Here is a 22,285-nt window from a genome sequence, read left to right on the forward strand (position 1 = left end):
GCCTGGTGGGTGGTGATGGGTGGTGATCCACCTGAACTGAAGCCGCCCACAACCACAGCTGTCGTTGTATGATAAAGTGGGAGGGGATGATATTGTGATGTCACTATATTACTGTTTTTTCAATGGCAGATTTGACTGTCAAGGTTTCAGCCTCCAGGAAGAAACCCTAAATACATCATTGCACATAACCACACCAAGGGGTCTAACAAAGTACTGACCACCTCATACAAATGAAAAACTGAAAAAAATAAAAAAAAATCACGGCACTCCATCTTTAATATTTTATACTCAAAATGTGTTACAAAATAGTGGAAATGTGAGCTTGTAGATCAGCTATTTCCACTATTCTTAGAAATTGCTTAAAGATATATGAACCTTTCTCAACATGGAAACGTTTACTATTATGCAAAATAATTGTGATTATCTGCGCTTAGACGAATAATGTAATAACTGCGACAGGCTTACTGGCTAGTCTCCGCAGCCAGACGGTTCCCCCCCTCCTCGTCTTCATCTTCCTCGTCGTCATCGTCTTCATCCTCCTCGTCCTCCTCCTCATCTTCCTCCTCCTCCTCCTCCTCTTCCTTCAGGGCCTCGCTGTCGGCCATGTCGTCCGAGTGCATCTCGCTGCCGGGGCTGCCGGCCGACTGGCTGGCACGGCTGGAGGCCGCCTCGTTGCTGGACGCCTCGCTGCGGCCGCTGCTGCTGCCCGGCCCGCTGCTGCCCTCCTCCACACTGTTGGCCGTCTCGTCCGAGCTGCCCTGCATCGACTCCTAAGGGACACACACACACACACACACACACACACACACACAACGCAAACCACAGTCAGCACTACTTCACATAAAGAAGAAATCTAGATCAGATTTTTGATCTAGATTTGTGTGTGCAAAAGCACACACAATGTAACATGTTAATGTAATGACGACCTGTAGCTGTAGTGCGATGGCAATCGCATGATGTTATTGTTCGTTCATGGCGTGATGATTAGTTTGTATAAGAAAATAGTACTTCTCCAGTCCAGTTGGTAGCATGACTTTGTAGGTAAGGTTACCTTTGTTGTCAACACAGCTCAGATAAATGCTAATGTAGTTTCTGAACCACGGTTCAGAAACGACATTTCAAGCATTTTCAAGTTGAAAGACGACTGGGACAAAACAAATCTCTCTGTGAATGAGAACGAAGGTTGGGTGTGTGCGTGGGTGCGACTGCTAATGCTGCCGTCTTATTAGCACACAGTGGCAGTGGCGACCAAACAACATTGACTTTAATTTGATCATCTATACCTCTGTGTCAGACAGCCTCTGCTGGCTTCGTTTGCTGCCACTCATCATCTGGTCATCCATCTCCATATCACTGCCTCCACTGTGCTGAGTGTCACTGCTGTCTGGACTGGCTGCTGGCGAGCCTGACGCAGAACACACACACACACACACACACACACACACACATTGACTATCATTTATTACCACATATAGCACCATGTTTAACCACTATCCTGGCACACAACAAAGACACAGTGGTGGAAAAAGTACAAACATTTTTCTACTTAAGTCAAAGTATCAATACTGCAATATAGAAATACTGTTACAAGTAAAATCTGAGTACAAAATGTACTTGCATCAAAATGCAGATAATGTCCCATTTTGAGTTTTCAAATGTCTCAAAATATTTTGAAAGAAGCAGATCTACAAGCTGGCTGGGGTAAGAGACACTACCAACAAACAGAAAAGACTGTGCAACATTAGTTTGTGTCATGTCAGTTTATGCAATGGATTTGTGGTGGGCTGTTCCGATAGCGGAGTATGCCATTACGGATTAATCTACATATTGTTTTATCAATTACATTTCCATTCTGGCTCTGTTTTTATTCAATGTATAACAGTAATGTTTACCGTTAGAAAATAGCTAATTTTCTACTTAAAGCTGCTTATTCTTTCCAAATAAGAGAGGAAACTTGACCACAAGGCGTCTGGCAAATTAAGATCAATGCTGGTTAAGTTAGAAAACTCTTCTAGATCGTCCCAACTGGCTGGTAAAGCAGTGAAAACTGACTGGCTGTATTTGGAGATGCAGGACAGATTCAGTTTCCTGGCCAGTCACCCAAGGAAGAGCGAAACAGTGAGTCAGACCACAGTGACAGGAGACAGACCTTTCTTGTTGCCCATGGGAATGTTGGTGTTGAGCAAGGAGGCAAAAGAGCTCTGTTTGGAGAGCTGGGCCTTAGCTGCGAGGGCGTTGTTCCACAGAGCCTTGATCAACATGGACGCCAGGTACAGTGTCTGTGAGGTGTGGGACAATAGACAAGAATACGACATTCAAGAGCAGTAATTTTGACTTTGCAGGAAGGTTCAAGGTTGGACTTTATTGTTACATCTCATGCCGGTACATAAGAGTAAAACTTATTTTTGTTTGGCTTCCTTACAGACAATGCAGCGGCATAGATAGCATAATATTCAAAACAAAAAACACAGCAAGCACAGCAAACAAAGGAATAGAATAAAGAGTGCTAGAAAAATAGTAACATATGTACATGTGCATGTTTTCCCTGTAGTAGCAAAGTTAGGTGAACTTTTTTGTGAACAGCTTCAAAGTTAGGTGGGGTTAGTTAGTAGGTTATGTTCCATACAGTATATACGAGCAATCAAAGAGGTAGAAGCGCACACCAAGAGTAGGGAGGTGCTGACCACGGGAGATATACTTTTAAAAGGAAAGGAGAGGTCACACAAACTCGTAGTCCCGATGCCAAAAAACTTTTTATTTTACCAAAGTTTCAACAAACAGATTGTCTTCTTCATACCCTGTTTGTCGAAAAGTTGTTTAAAAAAAAAAAAAAAATGGCATCGGGACTACGAGTTTGTGCGACCTCTCCTTTCCTTTTAACAGTACATACAACACAGTTTAGTTTAAGAAGGTGCAATTTGAGGCTCTCTCCCATCAATCCATCCATACACACAACCCCAGAACGGCACAATAACAATGTCTAGGAAATCAACTGAAATGTTCCTCGACAGAGTGGCAACCAACGATTGAGTGCATGTGTAAGATTCAGATGCATCACTTTTTACATTGCACAGCCATATCACATGTGCACGTGGATCACCTTGTGGCTTTTCAACTAGAATTTTGGCTCAATGGGCATAGTAATGTGTCCTTTATAAACGTGTCACCCGTTTTCTTTTTTACATGCCTGAATGATCAACACTAGCCTATATAAGTTTCACATTCACTTCATGCCTTCCACTTTCATTATTTGAAATGAAAGGTATTCAGGGCAGCCCTAGTAAGATCCATGCTATGAGATCACCTGCTCAGTGTGGGCACTGGGGTGCAGTCCTGACACCAGGTTGAGGACATGACGCAGGGGCACTGGATCCAGGTTTTTGATCAAAGAAGGGAACAGGTCATGGATGTAGCGGCTGCAGTGTTTTAGCTATGAGGCAAAAACAAAACGTATGAAAGAATTATTACATAATAAAAGTAATTTTCAACAGTCAGTATGAAACCAAAGTTACGAATGAATCCCAAATGACAGACAGTGGTGGTGCTTTAAAGCACCAACAGATTGCTCTAGCATTCAGCAGAGATCAAAAAGAGTTATGAATGCAACTACGGTTCTATTAATCCCGAATGACCGCCAGAGCCCCGTTCAGTCGCCTCTGGTGGTCAGTAAGGGATGAAATAGAACATCGGTTGTATGGGAACGGACTGGACCCTGATTTCAATGGATCCTGTTGGATTCAGATGCGTTTCGACAGAAATAACCCTGTTCAGTCTCGGCTTGTTTGTTTACCTGCGCTGCGGCCCAGATGCAGTCCACATGCTGAGTACTGAGCCTGCCTTCTGCAGCAAGGAAGTTCAGGATCACTTGGCACTGTTTAATGATCTGGAAAAACACACAGGGGCCAACATCCACAATGTGTTAACAGCAAATAGATGCGGTCAGTCAGAAAAACAACCATGTCACTGCAGCAAAACTCACCTCAATGTGCAAATTTGGTCCGAATATGTGCTCCACTACGTTGTTATTAATTAGCCAGTCGGCTAGTTCCTTAGCTATTGACCTGGAGGGATACATCACAATCGCATTATGTACTCAAGTACCACAAATGAAAAATGGTTTGTCTTGGTGGCAAGGGATACCACAAAGGTATAGTACAAGAGACGTTATGTGTAGTACACATCTCTTTATATCCATGTTCAAATTCAATATTTTAACCCTTGCATGAATTTTTTTGTGAAATTGTAGATCTGCTATTTTCACAATTCATCAAGCAACATGGCATATACAACTTAAGTCGTTAAACAGCACAGATTCACTATGCAGTTAAAGGGATTTGACTTCCTAAGGCACTTCACATTGAAGGTAAAATGCCTGTGAAGCCAGAACTTGTGTTACCGGTATGTGTATGTGTAAGTGTTACTTTGAACAGAATCAACATGTGGTGTGAAGCTACTTACGTTTCTGTATCGGACACAAGAGACTCATTATTGCAGACGTCATTGAAGGTGTGGAGCTGGTTCTGAGGGAACACAGCGACAGGCCATTAATAACCCAGGTGAATAATTCACCACACATACGCAGGTCTAACTTTAAAAATAAGCACTTAACAATACTGTGCTAACAGCACAGTGCTAAACCCAGGTTCTATAATTGCATTTACTGGACCGTATATATTTTAAGCATTTTCATAATACCTGGGGTATGCATGCATTGCAACCATTACCATTCACAAGCAACCAACAGACCAACCAACCTAAGAATTTAACTTAGGTTGTTTGAATATCTCACAGACGGTAAAAACAAAGCCATGTAACCCTTTTTCCAGAGAGTAGATTGCTGCTCCATGTGACACATTTTACTGTGGAATTGTGTGTGTGTGTGTGTGTGTGTGTGTGGGGGGTATTGTCAGGTCTGCTTCTAACATTAACAAGCACATCGACTAGGCCATAGTCTGGCCAGCGTCATGCTGAGAACAGAGGCGAAAGAGTTCCCAAACCTTTTGAGCTTGATAAGAGAAACATGGCGTCTCCCTGGGATCCAAATGTACAAAATACATTATGAATTAAACAGCCCCCTCCCTTTAATGAAAATTAAAACATTATTTTTGAAAAGGTATGAAAATCTTTTGGAAAAAAAGGCGAAAAAATTATAATTTACTTATAATTTACTACAACTCATGAAAATGGACCCACACGCCAAAATGGGTCATGAATCTATGTTTGGGAAGCACTGCGGGGGTGGGACAAGATGTGAATGTGTGTGCATGCGAGAGTGGATGTACAGTACAGTAGGTAACTCACAGTGATCTGGCTGAGGCCGGCCAGCCTCATAGTGAGCGTGGGGGACATGAAGTATTTGAAGGCCAGGTCCAAGCTCTCCTTGTCGAAGCACAGCGCGCTGTCCAGCGGTTCCTTTACTGTGCTCCACATCAGGTCGGCCATGTTCCGCGCCGCACTCTGCCGCAGCTCTTGGTCTGACAGCTTGCACAGGTACCTGGGGGGAAACGGGCAGCACAGGATGAAATCACACAGGAGGACAGAAATAGAAACTAGCAGGTTAACTCATCTGTAGATATTACAGTACCAGGGTACCAGGGATATTACAGTACTTGATTTAGTGGGCAATATAAGTAATGTAATGTGTGTGTAATGTGTAATATAAAGTGCTTTACAATACCAGGTGTGAATTGATTGCCTCTATTCAAGAGAAAATGTGCTAAATACACAAGGGGTTGTGCTCTACCGACTGAGTTGTATACAATACTATGCAAAGAAACACAAGAACAAGATGCAAGTAGAATAGAAATGGATTATAACTGAAGCTAGATTAACAACAACTCTATAACGTGACACTATAACGTGGTGTAAGTATAAGAAATATATTCCGTACTAAAGTCTGATACCATTACCATGTGGGACATGCCAGAAATCAAACGGCACAATTCTCTGCTCAATTATGCATGAACCCTCTCTGATATCGTCGCTGTTGGGCATAAACTTTTCATTAAATGGAGAAAAGAACCTCTTTTCCAATATTAGTGCGTCAGAATTGGCCAAAAATGACTTCCGAATACTCCTTTTAAAAAGCATCGATCCATTCAAGCCTATCAATTTAAAAGTTAAACATAAAAAGATGAAATATGGAGATACAAGGGTTTTGCCCGACAGCAACGATATGTGAATGTGATGTCAACAATATTATTATTTTATTTAATGTCCAATTATTTAATTTACAGTGGGTAAAAATTGCATCTCCTATGAAGTCTGAGCCAAAAGGTTTGAGGCATTCGTTACATGTTATATGATTAAAACGCAAACTTTGCTGAATCATGCAGTATTCAGTGTGAGGTAAAATGGCTGTTTTCAGATAATTTCTGATGACTTGGGGGACTATAGCCTCCATGAGGGCTTTGATGTTTTGCTGATCAAAAGGGATTTAGCAGAGCTTTCGAAATGCAGAGCACTAAAAAGACCCGAGTTAGATTGAACGTGGATTTTCATAATTATTTCCTCTTAAGATTTGAGAAGACTTATTCTGAAGAATAAGAAAATGGCGCGAGTTACGATTAACAGCTTTATCATAACCTCATACTCTGAGGAGGGCAGTGAATCTTATGAAACATTGGTTCCTGTTCTTATCTCTCTCGTCCGCCAATGAAGCACTGTTTTGGCACTGAAGCAATGAGTGTGCGGGTATACTTTGATCTCCTCTCAATCCTTGAAAAGTGTCAAGAGTAGTGTGATACGTGGACACCAGGGGTTTGATTGCTCCACTGTGCCCCAGGCTTGGCCAGGCTTTCTTACTAACACAATTGGCCGTGTTCGATGTTGGTGGGAGGTGAAGCCGGGCAGGGAGGAGGATCTCTTTCTCTGCAGTAGCGACTCTTACAGGTTGATCAGGGCACCTGTTTAGTGGAGTGTAAACTAGGTAGGATGTGTAATTGTGTGTGTTCCTCTGCATCTCGGTGAAAGGATGAGAGATGTGGTTGTCTATACCCTCCTCCATGACCAACTGTAGAGGTTAGAAGTGACGGGGGACTACATGCGAGTGGAAAAACTAGGCCGAAATTGGGAGAAAAATGGAAAACAATTATGAATTATGATTATTAATATTATAAGTCAATAGTAACTACTATGTCTCTTCTGTGCTGTCCATAAGATAATCACATGCAGAAACAGTGGAAAGAGATCCAAAAAGCTAAAGTAGAAACATCAAACAGAAGTGTCTGTTCACCACATCACGTGACCAGTACTGAGAGCTGTCTGGCTATGCCAAGGTCATGTGAGGAGAAGCTGACTGGAGCCCTGGTGACAGTTGCCATGGTGAGGGAAGCTCTTCCTAGCAACAAACGTGTGGTACTTTGGTATGAAGGAGTGAGCTATGCTGATTTTTTTCGCCGAGCGCTCGATGCCGCGGTTCTTGTATTCTTTATTTAGTTTTACTGAGATTAAGGTTAGAAATAAGTTTAGGGTTAGGCATAGTTTTACTGGGGTTAAGTTTAGGTATTCCGCCGACTGTACGCCCGGGGCGAGTTGGTAAAGGGGCGACTCATTTGGTATTCGTTGGAAGAGCTGATGTGTGCATGCATGCGCACGCACGCACGCACGCACACACACACGATGACAGTTTAGTGTCCTCGCTGTTATCCACCAACATACCATGTGTCATTATAACACAGCCAACAAATATGAAATTAAAAAGTTCTGTGTGCTGTGAGCTAAGCTTGCGCTTGGAAATATGGATGACGACATTTTGCCATAACTTGTAATTTGAGATGTAATATTCTGGATAGGCCAACTGTCTACCCCTTGTCAACTTGGATCCCAAAGTATGGTGATTGATTCTGTGCTGCTCTGTAGACAACTTATTTAACAACATGGCAGCCATTCAGTCAAACACACAGTAAATACAGTATCTGACAAGCCCAGGGCTATTTTTGACTGCGAGAGTGAGTCTCTTTCCTCTGCCCCTGCTTTTTATTGCCTTCCACTGAAGAAAGAAAACAACAATAGCTGAACAGAGGGAGTAGATGTAGCAACCCTGCAAAGACCTTAAAATACATGTTACTAATTTTATCTCATAAGAGGATTGTTTTCAAACAGGGGAAATCCCTTTTCGTTTGTATTCTGTAGAGAACGTTGACTTGTAAAAAGCTAGTTGGGGTCAACTTACCGTATTACGTAAGTACGAAATGGTATTATGTGCTGCATGACGGCAGGAATGTGCAACCATATTCGAATCTATGAACAGAAACAAAAGGAAAAACATATTGACATGAGGTGAAAATCAGAAATAAGTGCAGGTAAAAACAGATCTGTCAATAAAACAATCCAGTGTAAAGGCCTAGTAGTGCTTATGATCAAATCTAATTGCAAGTGGCAGGGCAATTCACATGCTGTTCCCTCCTTTCATGTGTATTTTACTTGTTTATAAAATCGATGCCAAGTACGTTGCTTTGATGTCTACTATCCAAGTTACTTTTTCTCCTTTGTGCTCCATTTACTCAACCAGTTAACCTGATGTTGGCAGCATTCTACCCAGAGGAGGAAAGTCTATGATTTCATAATGGCCATGTGTATTCAGCAGCCTTCTAGCCAGAGAGGACATATACAAGGACTTTTTTAATGAATACAATGAAAATGTATCCAATCTGTATGGTAGAATATGTTAATACAATATAACTTTTGGGGTGGTTGTATTTGGTTTCTCTGCTCTTCTATTGAAATATTTAGATCCTGTGTCTAGGTGAGACATGATCTTTGACACAATCGTGTTTCTGATTTGACACAGATTTTGACACAAAGGTCAAATTATCTCCTGAGCAATCAGGCAGGCTCCATTAGCTCAATGGTAAAAATGTCAGCACTTGCGTGGGAGACCAGGGGAAGCGCAGGAAAGAATCTATTTTTGACTAAAAACGTCAAATTTCTAAAGTTTGCATTGCTGAATGTCATGGCACTGCATCTTTTAAGCACGCAAGACTCACATTGGAGACAATGGTGATGAAGGCGTGGGCGATGGGGAAGGGCAGACTCTCTGGGTTTCCAGATTCAAAGCAGTCCTTCATCAGCGTCAGGCCGTGCTTCCCACAGAACAGGCACACGTAACGCAGCAAGTGCAGTGGAACCTCAACGTCCTGAAAAAGAGCACACGAGGCTGTCAGAGGACTGCATCCTATGACATCTGTATTGAGATCCAACCTCTCCTGGGGTCAAAGGGTCATTTGTTCAGCATGTGCCCACTGAGGAATGTGGTTCTTGTTTTTTGACTCCACCTTGAATAATGGCAAGGAAACCCTGGCTGTACATGGGAGCTATTGTTGTGCCATAGCCCCGCTGACTGAGCACAGTGGGAGCCGTTTCATGGTTGTACCTTGAATGGGCAATTGTGAAGAAATCTCAAGCAGACCATAGATAGACATATTTTAGAGACACAAATTGCACAAACACATTCCACAGGAAATAACATGTGACCAAGGCTACATAAGGACTGTCAACGTTTACTTTCCCTTCCAACTACTCTCTTCCATCTCACTCAGATATTTAATGACTGGAGTTCACAGTGCAAGCCAAGGGACCACTTGCATCATTTGAACAGCCCGATTATGGCAACATTTATGACAAAACAAGGACTAAAACCTTAAACTTCATTGAACAGGCTCCCACAGCAGTTTATCCTGCTTGTATCCCTGTACACCAAATCTTCTCGCTGACGGTTGAAACCCCCTTGAGACCGCAACTCAGTAACTTTCAGTAACTTTTTATTTTTCTGAGTTTACTTCAGGATTTCAATGTAATTTTGCTCCAACCTTCTAGACGATCCACATTGTGGATGTCAACCGGCCCATCCTCAGCTTTGTGCCAAAGCCACAGCCGACTGGGCTTAATAAAAAAACGTTATTAAGAGTGGAAAGGTACAAGGGAGAGCCATCAAATTAGAATGGGACGCATTACTGTTCTCTGGGGGACAATGACTTCAGCTGCAGGAAATCAGACTTGAATTTAATAAAAGCAACAGGGCTTGGCACACAATAAAGGAAAAACTATTCTTCTTGTTTTCTCTTCCAAGGTCATGTTAAAGCTACTCGCTTATCACAACTTCCTTCTTCTCTTTCACATCCGGGGACTGTGGATGGAAATTAGCATCTCTGATAAATCTGGTGTATTTAAATTTTACACTACATTTTTATGTAATGTTCATTAATATACTCTGTCCCATCCAAATAAACCAATAAAGTCAAGTAAAGATTCAGTATGTGCAAAAACATCCAGCATGCACAAAATAAATCATCCATACAGACGATTATGGCAGTAACAGGGACTACGACAACCTTAAGCCCTATAGAATTTATTCTTCAACACATTGCTTCAACACATTGCTTCATACAACACGTGAGCTTGGAGATTTTAAACATTTTGGGGTAAAGGTTTTTGTAAATTTTCCCCTATGACATAACCATAATAAAGACGCCATGGTTAATATATTTACATACATAATGTGCATATACAGTTGGGTGCCACCGATATTGTCCCTTATCATTTGACCCATTTAGGCCTGACCTCAAAATTAAAAAAAAATCCTTCTAAATCCTCCAGTTTTCTGAAATAAATATTTTCACGATTTTTCTAAAATAGCAGACCTACAAGCTCGTGGCGCGCTATGAGCTTGTAGATCTGCTATTTTTCAATAGCTAAATTATAACAGTTTAAAACACCAAAAGGGGTTCCCGCCCAAAATGGGTTAACTGTCCTTTTGCGCAGATCACGCAAACCTCAGCAAAAAGAAAAGGACAATATCGATGGCCTCCAACTGTAGTTCACAAACAGGCACTCACTCAAAAAAACAACACACAAAGATGTGATGCGTTATAATGACAAGGCAACCCATGGCCAAGCAGTCACTCTGAACATGGAAACGACATCATTCATACAAAACAAATTGTGACTCAATAGTTGCCCACTAAGCCTATTACAGCAACCTGAAACCTCATGTCAAAGGACATTTATATTTGGACCTGGGCCCTTAGGCATCACATTTCTATGAATAGGCAGACTGATGAAGAGAGACTTAGTCACACTGCAATTCATCAGCTTTTACCTCCTAAAAGTCACATTTCTAGTGGTTAACCACTTTATACATGGCATACCAATACAGGTGACAATTTTGCAAAACCACACACACACACACAAATGGCAGATCTACAAGCTCCCAATGCAATGCAGCTTGTACATCACCTGTTTACGCTATTTGACAAAGTATGACAAAGTGTATATATATAGGCTAATGTGGTTAAGAAAATATAGTTTGTTTAAGACCAACAATTTGAGGAAGTTTTACTTAACATGTGACCAAGGCTACATAAGGACTGTCAACGTTTACAAGGTTCATGTTTTGTTCATGAACCTTGCTTTACCCCTAAAAGGGATATGTCAAACTTCCTATGGTAAATGAATGCCAGATCAGCAATTTGTCAAACATATGCTATGATACTTGCTATGTGCGCTGGACTCTTGTTAAATTCATCCATCCTCCATGAAAACTTATTTTGTCAAGGCTCTGGTGAACTAACACCGTTAAAATATCGGTCAAAACATCTGTAATCATTGTCTAGGACCAAATCTGGATCAAGACCCTAAAATCGGACGACATCGGTCAGGCTCTACTTATAATAGCTTTAGAATCAGGCAGAGACTATTTATTTTTGAAGGCTATTCCAAGTGGAGAGCAGAGCATATAAAATCTTTCTTTCCCAATTTGGTCCATGTACTTTATTATTTGTTTTTATTAAGACCTTGCACAATTGTTTTATTAAGACCTCTTGTCATTGCAGATTATAACAACTGTACACTCAGATCTCTGTGCAATCCAAGTACAAATCAAATGTATGATAGGAGTTTTTAGAATGGCTTTATAAATGAACAAGTACTAATGAATGGCTACAAAAAGGTTCAGGGATGGCCACATTTGACTCTAGACTAGTAGAAAAACAGCTGTTAGGCTACTGAAGTTGTCCATGCAGCATCTGAGAAGGAACCCAAACTGACAATCACTTTGAATGTGGGGGTTAAACAGCAAAATATACAGTAAAAAGTGGGAGGTGAAAAGCTTACGTTCATGTCGCAGAAGGAGCCGAGGATATTGCTTTCATGAGCAGATATGTCCTGGAAACAAGCAGGAAGACAAAATATGAGACGTTTCAAGCAAACAATGGTTACAACTTTGCCAACTAACAAATGCAAATTATAACACTAATCAAATACACGCATCACTAACACTTTCTAAAATGAAGCCCAGGTCTATAATGCATTATAGATACTTATTATACTGCATTATAATCTGGTTATAACAGTATAATTACAGATAAAAGCACTCAGAAGTACTTATCCAATTATCATGATATGATTGATCATTTCTAGACTAATTTGGCTGTTAATGAAATAGCTGGTGACTTGCAGCAGTCATCACCTGCTAAAAACGGTGGACAACAAACCCCAATTTCATTCAAAGACAGAAAAATAACATGGCAACGCTTGGCAAATCTAAAGCAAGGGTTTTCAACTGATTATGAACCAGGGACCACCACCCTGAGTGAGAATCAATGGGGGGACCACAGCTGTGCTGGGAGGGGGGATATGGGCGTAGTGTGGGGGAAAATTAAACTTCCATATTAAACTCACGATGCTCTTCATTGCAATGCATGTATGAGCGAGCAGCGAGCAGACGTGACACTGATTTATTAGGGGCACATTTCCTTAGAATGGTGACTCAACCAGGTAATCCGGTAGGGTTTCCTTTGAGATGCTAACTCTTTTCTGTGGAAGTTCTTGATGTCCCAGTTCCCAGTAACTGCCAAGATTGACACGTCATCATATTTCACCAGGTCATTTAGTGCATTGTTTCTCAACTAGTGGTCGATAAAATAATACAATTAAATCTTCACTTTCCTACATAGTAAATGCATGGTCAGGGACCACGTGCAATACGTTCACGGACCACCAGTGGTCCACGGGCCACCAGTTGAAAACCCATGGACTAAAGAGTTCCACATTTCAGTAGCCTGGCTAATAAGCCAGACCGAATCAGCCGTTGGCAAAAAAAATAATTGCCTGCCGGCGGATTACGGTCTGGAGAGGCTCAATTGTACGCCCATTTCCTACACCAGTGAACTGGTGTGGCCAATCGGGACACGGTATGCAATATGGGCGGGCTTTGGTACAGTGACGTTCAATGCTTGAGACCTTTGACTGACAGTAGCTCTAACCAATTGCGTCGAAGAGAAAATGTTTGAACCCGCCCCCCGGGAAACAAGATCCATACACAGCATCTCCAGACTCAAATACCACACGACATTTCAGAAAAGAACCTCCGGAATAATGTCCGGCTCTCAACAAGTATTGGGCGGTATTCTGTTGAATTTGATAGGGATACAGGTTTTTTCCATTCCGATCAGATATATTAATTTGTATATTTCCCGATATTTCACCCTCCTATAGGCCTATTCAGAATGACATAAAACTGGTCATTCCAACTTGGTTCATTTGCAAGTGTGACCCACGTCTCGGCAACCACACTGGTTATCATGACACAATAATTATGGCCATATATTGACATTCCCAAATATTTCTCCTGTTTTTCATTGACCAAAAATGCACAATGAAAAACAGGTATGGGCAGATATAGCGTGGGTTTGATGACGTCAGATCGACATTGTCGTGATCTTCATATATGGAGACGGCCATATATGGAGCGTGTCACGAGGCGTGATGGACTGACAACCATATATGGAGGCATGAGTGATGGAGCTACGGACGGGCTTTGCAGGTTTTATCAATGGCATTTAATGTTTATGTTAAGTTTGTGTTTACAAAAAAAGCTGGACATATGGCTAGTGCCCCTCAAAAATTAATATCCCCTAAACCTACTGTCAAATTCAATGTGCCAACCTTTACGACCGTTGGCCTGGCATTAGTTTCTCACCCCTGTATGTATAGAACACTGGTTCTCAACGAGGACACCCCATAGCATCATTACCTCTATAGTGGGGTGTGTGTTGTGTTTATAGGCCGTATAGAGAGGAAACTGGATCTGGAAGATCTTAGCAGCACACAGCAAAAGCTTCTCCCTCTCCTCTGTGCTCCAGGAGCTGAAGGGGTCCTGGCTGTCCACGCCGGCGCTGCTGCTAGCAACAGCCGCAGCATCGTCACCCTCCGACCCACTCCCGCTGTCACCGGGCCTGCCAAGAGCCTCCACTTGGACATGACTTGGCTTGCTGCTCGCGCCCTGAACCTTGTTCTGGTTCAAGTCGGGGGCATCAGTGTCCTCCTCGGCAGAGTCCCTCTCCACGTTGACAGGCTCATCCTCCCCAGGTGAGGAAGGCTGGGGGAGTGACCCGGTTATAGCCGTGCTTGCGTTCCATTCTGAGTCGGCGGCCCCTTCGGTCCGAGCCCCGCCACCTCCCTCGTGGGCGTGGATGGTGCAGAGGCGGTCCCTCAGGGTGCTGACCTGCGCGATGACCAGGTTGATGAGGGCGTACACCAGCTGGTTGAACACCTCCAGGTGCTTGTATTCCTTGAAGCAGCAGAGACATTGCCTGAGGACAGGGTGGAGAGGTGCAAATGAGAACAAAGTCAAAGATTGTGTACATGGAAGCCAATGTTAACCTACTGTATGTTTGCCCATAGCAAGGTAAAACAGATCAGAAAGACAACATAAAAAGCAGGAAATCAGCTTCAATTTAAATGTTATATATATTTATTTTCATGCACACACCTGACAGTTTAATAGCCTACTCGTGTGACGTGTTGTCATGTACTTGATGGAAAACACAAGTACTGTATTTATTGCCGTTGCAAATATAATATACATTTCTCATTTAGTCTAGTGCAGTCAGTAGTCTCTCCACTGACAAAATTGCTTGTGTTCCATCTTGTGACCTAGTGAGGACTTGGAAACTTTTAACTTAGTCAAGTTAGTAAACTTCAATCCAATACCCTTTTCTTGGCTCTGTCTTAATGAGAGGAAAAAACATCAAAGTTCTTGTCTATTGTATATCGAAAGACAGCAGACATGACAAACGAGAGCCAGAATGTAACTTCTTGTCACACTCTACAAAGTATGTGTTAGGGGTGTGCTGAAATATCGATATGGCGATATATATCGATACGTCCTCCCGCGATAAATAATCGATATTGATTATTAAAATATCGATAGAAATTTGAAATGTTGTTCATAATGAAGTGATGAACAACATGTTTAGAAAAGGAGGAAATGACAGCTAAAATAAAGCAAATCCCACTCAGATTCCACAGCAACCAGAAGTACTGGATGGTGATTTGTCCAAAGTCTCCAAACAGCTTTGTGGGAATACAAAATGCTGCATTTTTTCAGTTCCAAGTATTTTGTAGTTGCAGATATCGTGATATATCGTTGATGAAATTTCATACAATATATCGATATATCGCAAATATCGAATATCGTGATATTATCGTTATCGAGGGCCTAATATCGCGATATATCGTATCGTGAGGAACCCATATCGTCCCACCCCTAGTATGTGTACTCCTCTTTCTCTCTTTTTCAATTACTTATGTGGGATAATAACAATATTCAATTACATGGTATGAAAATGGAGCCATTATCTATCAAATTCACAGCGCACAAGCAAGGACTGCTTCTAAATAACTTTATGGCTATGTCAGCACTTTTGCATGAGAAATCACACTGCATTAAGGTCAACGCCTCCTCAAGGCAGACACACACACACACACACACACACACACACACACACACACACACACACACACACACACACACACACACACACACACACACACACACACACACACACACACACACACACACACACACACACACACACACACACACACACACACACACACACACACACACACACACACACACACACACACACACACACACACACACACACACACACACACACACACACACACACACACACACACACACGTTATTACTTATTGCCCTGGCCTCCAATAACCTAGTATCTCGCTGAAGAGACTGTGATCATCCAATACTAGATTAGATAAACCAGCCAAACAGAGAAGTTGTATTAGTAGTGGAACTCATCAAACTTTTGATTGATGGTGCGAACACGCCTACGTGACAAATAGAGCAGAGCAGATACAGATAGATACAACAAGGTACATGCCAGCAGCCAAAATATACCAACCTCAGGTGACTGGTGTAACATTGCATCCTGCTCTGCATACAACAATAAGAACCATGCTCCGTCAAACAAGACACGGTATAATAAGAGCATGTGTCCCATGTGTATTTGGGACTTTACATTGGTTTGTAACTTGAGTCATCTCTAGGACGTTTGACTCCACAATTGGGAAAGCTTCCGAAGCTTTGAGCCCGATCCGACCTCAATTGACTTCCATTCATGAAGTCAATTAATCAAATTCACTTTAATTATTTCAAGAAATATAAAACATACATAAATAATATGCCATCTGTCCTGCCGTTTACGAGATTAGCCCTGGACAGACAGATATATAGCCTCCTACAAAGCCATGCCGTAATAGATTATAGTGGATTTTGAGTTTTTGATCCTGGCTGTTGGGTGGTTTTCTACAGAATTTCTATTCTATTATAGGCTAAATAAAGTAAATAAAATAAATTCTGTCTGCACCAAGACTGAATTGGTCAGCAGACTCAGCACTGTGAACAAACACACAAACTTAGAGAACCAAATTTTCATTAACAGTAAAAAAAAGAAAAGAAAGACAATTTGTCCGTCAAAATACCAAAAATAATAATAATAACAACCTAATCTAATATAATGACTATTGCTGCCTTAAGTTTCCTTTTGAAACAAAAAGTATTTCTTGTTAGAGTCAAATGTGGGGGGTTTTGGGCAGAGGGAAAGTAAAGTGACCATTTAGTGCGTGTCTAGTATTATAATCATGTCTCTCATTTGCAGGTAATAGCTGTAGAAAGACAAACTGAAGGGTTTCTGTGAGGAATGCACATTCTTTAAAACAGAATAAGGCTGTATGCCAGTCTTTCATTCACCCTCATCCATGACAGCCTGGCACGCATAGCAGCCACACTAGTCCTGAGTCCTGACAGAGCAGCATAGCAGCCACACTAGTCCTGAGTCCTGACAGAGCAGCATAGCAGCCACACTAGTCCTGAGTCCTGACAGAGCAGTGGCACGCATAGCAGCCACACTAGTCCTGAGTCCTGACAGAGCAGTGGCACGCATAGCAGCCACACTAGTCCTGAGTCCTGACAGAGCAGTGACACGCATAGCAGCCACACTAGTCCTGAGTCCTGACAGAGCAGCATAGCAGCCACACTAGTCCTGAGTCCTGACAGAGCAGTGGCACGCATAGCAGCCACACTAGTCCTGAGTCCTGACAGAGCAGTGGCACGCATAGCAGCCACACTAGTCCTGAGTCCTGACAGAGCAGTGACACGCATAGCAGCCACACTAGTCCTGAGTCCTGACAAAGCAGTGGCACGCATAGCAGCCACACTAGTCCTGAGTCCTGACAGAGCAGCATAGCAGCCACACTAGTCCTGACAGAGCAGTGGCACGCATAGCAGCCACACTAGTCCTGACAGAGCAGTGGCACGCATAGCAGCCACACTAGTCCTGAGTCCTGACAGAGCAGTGGCACGCATAGCAGCCACACTAGTCCTGACAGAGCAGTGGCACGCATAGCAGCCACACTAGTCCTGAGTCCTGACAGAGCAGTGGCACGCATAGCAGCCACACTAGTCCTGAGTCCTGACAGAGCAGTGGCACGCATAGCAGCCACACTAGTCCTGAGTCCTGACAGAGCACGCATAGCAGCCACACTAGTCCTGAGTCCTGACAGAGCAGTGAAGTGCTAGTCTTGCCACTGTGTTCTAAGCAAGCTGAAGTTTACCACGGTCTTGCTTTTATGCACTAGACCAGATAACAGGACAGTAGTCCAGATTTGACAGAACTAGAGATTGTATGACTAGTCTAATTGTTGTATTAGTTAGCAGATGAGCACTCGTTCTAATGGCATAGATGCCGTTACTCTTTCTCACTACTGTATTATTGATCTGAGTGGACCATGACAGAGTTGTCAATAATGACACCCAGCAGTTTAACTTCTTTAACCTGCTCAATCGTAGCACCCTGCAAAGAGAGGCTTAATTTCTGATCCGTCCTTAGGGCATATTTAGAACTAGGTGTGCACGATTATGAAATTATGACCAATATCCGATTATTTTCAGGGTCATAACTGCAGATACCGATTCTGACCGATTCTGATATTATACAGATTACATTGATGCATTTTTAAAATGTATTTAAATTTGTATTTGCTGGTGAAAACCAATTAAATAATCTGCATTATTGTGAGACCATTCTGATAGCGATATGGCATTTTTATGGCCGATATGGTCGATTCTGATTATGCTACCGATTATATCGTGCATCCCTATTTAGAACCTATTACGATAGACATTTAAGACATTCAACTTCAGCTTATTTTCCATGATCCATTCAGAAACCAGGTTTAAAGCTGCTATAAGCAATAATGTCAAAATTGTAATGATCTTTAAAAAAAAATCACACCCGTGTGAACTGAGTGGTGTAAGGTCTTATATAGACTGATCAGCTGTGGTCTGACGTAATGTCTGACGTAATGAAATCACACCCGTGTGAACTGGGTGACCATGCTCATTTTTTGGTACGAACAGACAGAAAGACAGACAGACAGACACGTAAACTAACAAAGCCAGCCGTAGGAGTGGTTTACACCACTCAAAAAAAATATATATATATATATATTTTTTAAAGATCATTAAAATTTTGACATTATTGCTTATAGCAGCTTTAAACCTGGTTTCTGAATGGATCATGGAAATATATATATATATATATATATATATATATATATATATATTCAGACAGCTCCCAAAAATGTTTAGTCTCTGTGACACATCTAGGGGCCACAATCTGCATTCAAAGATCTTCCTAGAAGCTTCGTCATTGATCCCAAAAAACCCGGTCGAAATGACTAACCAATCAGAAACTAGACAGGCAGATCGACCAATGACAAAGCTTCTAGGAAAATCTTTGAATGTAGATTGCGGCCCCTAGATGAGTCAGAGACAAAAACAAATTGGGAACGTTTTACTAATTGCTGGCTATCTGAATACAAAAAAATAAAAAAGGTCATTACATTTTTGACACATTATTGCTTATAGCAGCTTTAACTCTAGTTGAAGCACCTCATTAACGTGTCCAATACTCTCTGATGATGCATACATGGTTGTGTCAAATCCCCATTCCTGCATGTTATTACATATGGTATATCATTACAAAAATCACACCCGTGTGAAGTGAGGGGAGCTCTTATAATCATGACGTAACATGTCGATTTGCTCAGACACATGACGTAAATTCTCCTTTTATTGTCAATGGCATCACACACACACACACACACACACACACACACACACACACACACACACACACACACACACACACACACACACACACACACACACACACACACACACACACACACACACACACACACACACACACACACACACACACACACACACACACACACACACACACACACAAGTCTGAGCGTCAAGCATCCTTAAAAAGGCGATATATAAATGTATGTACGTACTGTACTGGAGCTGAAGCTGAACAACCACTATGATTTTTGGCTCAAATATTGAGGTATAAATGTTGTCCATATTGTACACACATATTGTGCAGGCAAATGGACCCCCCTCCAGTAGTACCTAGACTACGTTTGTGTCCCCCTGCAGGAAACCCTGTAAAGGGAATTCCCCCTAGGCTAGAGATATTAGCCTTCTGGTATTCAGGCAGAGCTACTTACACAATGGCCAGCAATTAGGAAACTGAGGAGCAGACTACTGATAATAACTGTTCCAAGATTACACTGGGCTATTCATACGGCTTATGTAATGAAACGGGTTGTCGATGAAAAGTGAATTGTTGAGTTGTCAGTGAAGAATGAATTCAGCATTCATTTTGTAATCTGAAGCAGTCTCTCTAGGTCTTCCTCAGAAGCCGTTGCCTGACTGTAATTTTTGCTTTGGTTCAATGTAGTAATAACCTACTTCAGTTCCATTATGGTTCTCTACTTCACATTACTGTGCTGAAACGTATGTTTTTTTTTTAACTTTTAGTTAAAAAGGAGCACTAAGCAATTTCTTACATCCAAAGTGTGTGTGTGTGTGTGCGCGCGCGCACGCAGTTATTTTGATGACAAAATATCATGTCATTCTAGCAGTGGCAATACACTGTTGTACACTGTTGCTGTACAGTGTGCTGCTGTGCTCCACTTCTGCTAAGCACATCAGAAACAGTGATAAACGGTGTAACACATGAAAGGGAAGCCACTGACCTCTGTGTCCATGAGCTGATGTAGCTGAATACTCGTAAAGCATGCTCCTTCTTCAGCTGTAGACCTCCTTCACTGCCTTCTGCATCCGATACTGAGGAAAGAACACACGTTGTTAGTCACCGAGACCTACAGCAAGGTATCTGGTCCTGTGCACTTGAATGCTTATCGAGGAGTCATGACGTGACCATCATCTAACGGCATCTTTTTGTGTATTCACTATGTTGACCCACAGTTGTGAATGTCAGGGATTTTTTTTATTTGTGCCAAGACCACTTCCACTGGCCTGGTTGTTAGGATATATGGAAACCTACATGCAGAGTCTGTGCACAAAAGGTGCATACATATGGTATGCGACTATGCAGTATGCACACACAAAATAGAAAAGGCCTAAGACAAGTGAAATATCAATATTGCTAGCATTCTATGATGGCATAACGGGTCCAAGGGAACAACATAAACAGTAGTTCCAAGCTGTATTCTAAAATTAAACCTATTTCATGGGCTCAGGCTCAGAGTACAATATAAATACACTTCATTCATCGAGTGTTCACAGCCACACTGACCAGACACAGCAAATGTCTGCCTCACGTTACGTTACATATTTGGCATTTGTTGTGTGACCATACACCAGATGCACGATTAGGCATTTAGCTGAACAAATTGATATATATCTACACATAGATCACAAGCAGTCAATAGTAGTGAGTTCAGGGTTTTCATCGCAAATAATGTTTTGTCAACTAAAACGCATATTAAATTATGTTTTAATTGAAATATGCCATTTATACAATTTCCATTAACAACATGTAGAAATGTCACTTGATGGCACACAAAAAGTGTGCCATCAATGTGGCCTTGTGGGGTGGTCAAATGTATCTGCCTAGGCCAAAATTGGCTGTGGATGGATGCTGCTAATTTTCCTCCCTGCATCTTCAGCCCTGTTCGCTGTTTTGCACTATACAATACATAGAAGCTCTCTGTATGGCGAATGAATAGCTACAGCAGGAGATAATTGTCAGACTTGCTGTGCTTATTTCTCAGATTCTTTAACTGATTGACCAATAAAATTAAGTGCATCAGACTGTGTTCAAGGACCTTAACGCTGCTGATTAAAATATTTATAATCTTTCCACTGTTGCCCCCTTGTTCCAAGCTAATCTGCCAAATAACTACAAAACATAGGCTACAATATGCAAATGCATGTCTCAATAATGTAGGTACATTGTGCTTTTATTTTTTGTCAGGTGAAACCACCTCGTCATACTGACGGCCTAGCCTGATTGGCTGCCACACGCTGCCTAAGCCAATGGGAGTGTAGTATGCTTGCTTGCCTCCTAAGCTGTGCCACACGCACCGCGCAAAAGGGCTGATTTAGCTGTACGATCGCAGCGGTCGAAGCGACAACAGCTGCTAATGTTATGAGCTGGACAGTAGGAAAGCGACAACAAAACACAGTCATTGAACCACGCACAGAACGAACGCAAACAACGGCCGTGAGGTTGCGCCAGAGAAACATACACGTTACTAAAATCATAATAATAATATGGGGGGAAACAAAGGCAACTGGTGGCCCGGGGGCCACATGCGGCCCCCACCTTCATTTAATGCAGCCCGCATGTTAATATCAGAATACTATTGATTTCAGCTGTTACAATTCCAAACCCGCTTTAATTTACTTCATGACTAGTACTTAATGACTAGTATTAAAATGTTAGTCTTTTTGTGTCCAATGTAGTTATGTTAACAGTTCATAAAGTTAACATAACTATAACTAAATGCATTTGAAATTCAATAAAAAGGTTACTTTTCAGGATTCCAATTAAGAAATAGCAAAAACATATTCAGGTTTTCAATTTAAATATAG

At 41.8% G+C, this 22,285-nt stretch overlaps 1 protein-coding gene across 4 annotated transcripts in view; it reads right to left on the reverse strand.

Moving 5' to 3' along the window:
- usp34 (ubiquitin specific peptidase 34) overlaps positions 1-22,285 on the reverse strand; it is an 81,541-nt gene that overhangs the window by 51,734 nt on the left and 7,522 nt on the right. For 3 of the 4 annotated variants that reach the window (XM_079499222.1, XM_079499220.1, XM_079499219.1), the window contains exons 2-14: positions 20,422-20,512; positions 14,033-14,591; positions 12,112-12,162; positions 8,988-9,137; positions 8,174-8,241; positions 5,302-5,494; positions 4,459-4,520; positions 3,980-4,061; positions 3,791-3,883; positions 3,305-3,430; positions 2,150-2,279; positions 1,284-1,405; positions 466-770 (exon numbers count right to left, since the gene is read on the reverse strand). In XM_079499222.1, the coding sequence (XP_079355348.1) occupies positions 466-770; positions 1,284-1,405; positions 2,150-2,279; positions 3,305-3,430; positions 3,791-3,883; positions 3,980-4,061; positions 4,459-4,520; positions 5,302-5,494; positions 8,174-8,241; positions 8,988-9,137; positions 12,112-12,162; positions 14,033-14,591; positions 20,422-20,512 (2,032 nt within the window). The remainder of the gene's footprint in view (positions 1-465; positions 771-1,283; positions 1,406-2,149; positions 2,280-3,304; positions 3,431-3,790; positions 3,884-3,979; positions 4,062-4,458; positions 4,521-5,301; positions 5,495-8,173; positions 8,242-8,987; positions 9,138-12,111; positions 12,163-14,032; positions 14,592-20,421; positions 20,513-22,285) is intronic. The other variant, XM_079499221.1, reaches the window with a different exon arrangement.

Source organism: Electrona antarctica (assembly GCF_951216825.1).
Source record: "Electrona antarctica genome assembly, chromosome: 4".
Lineage (NCBI taxonomy): Eukaryota > Metazoa > Chordata > Actinopteri > Myctophiformes > Myctophidae > Electrona > Electrona antarctica.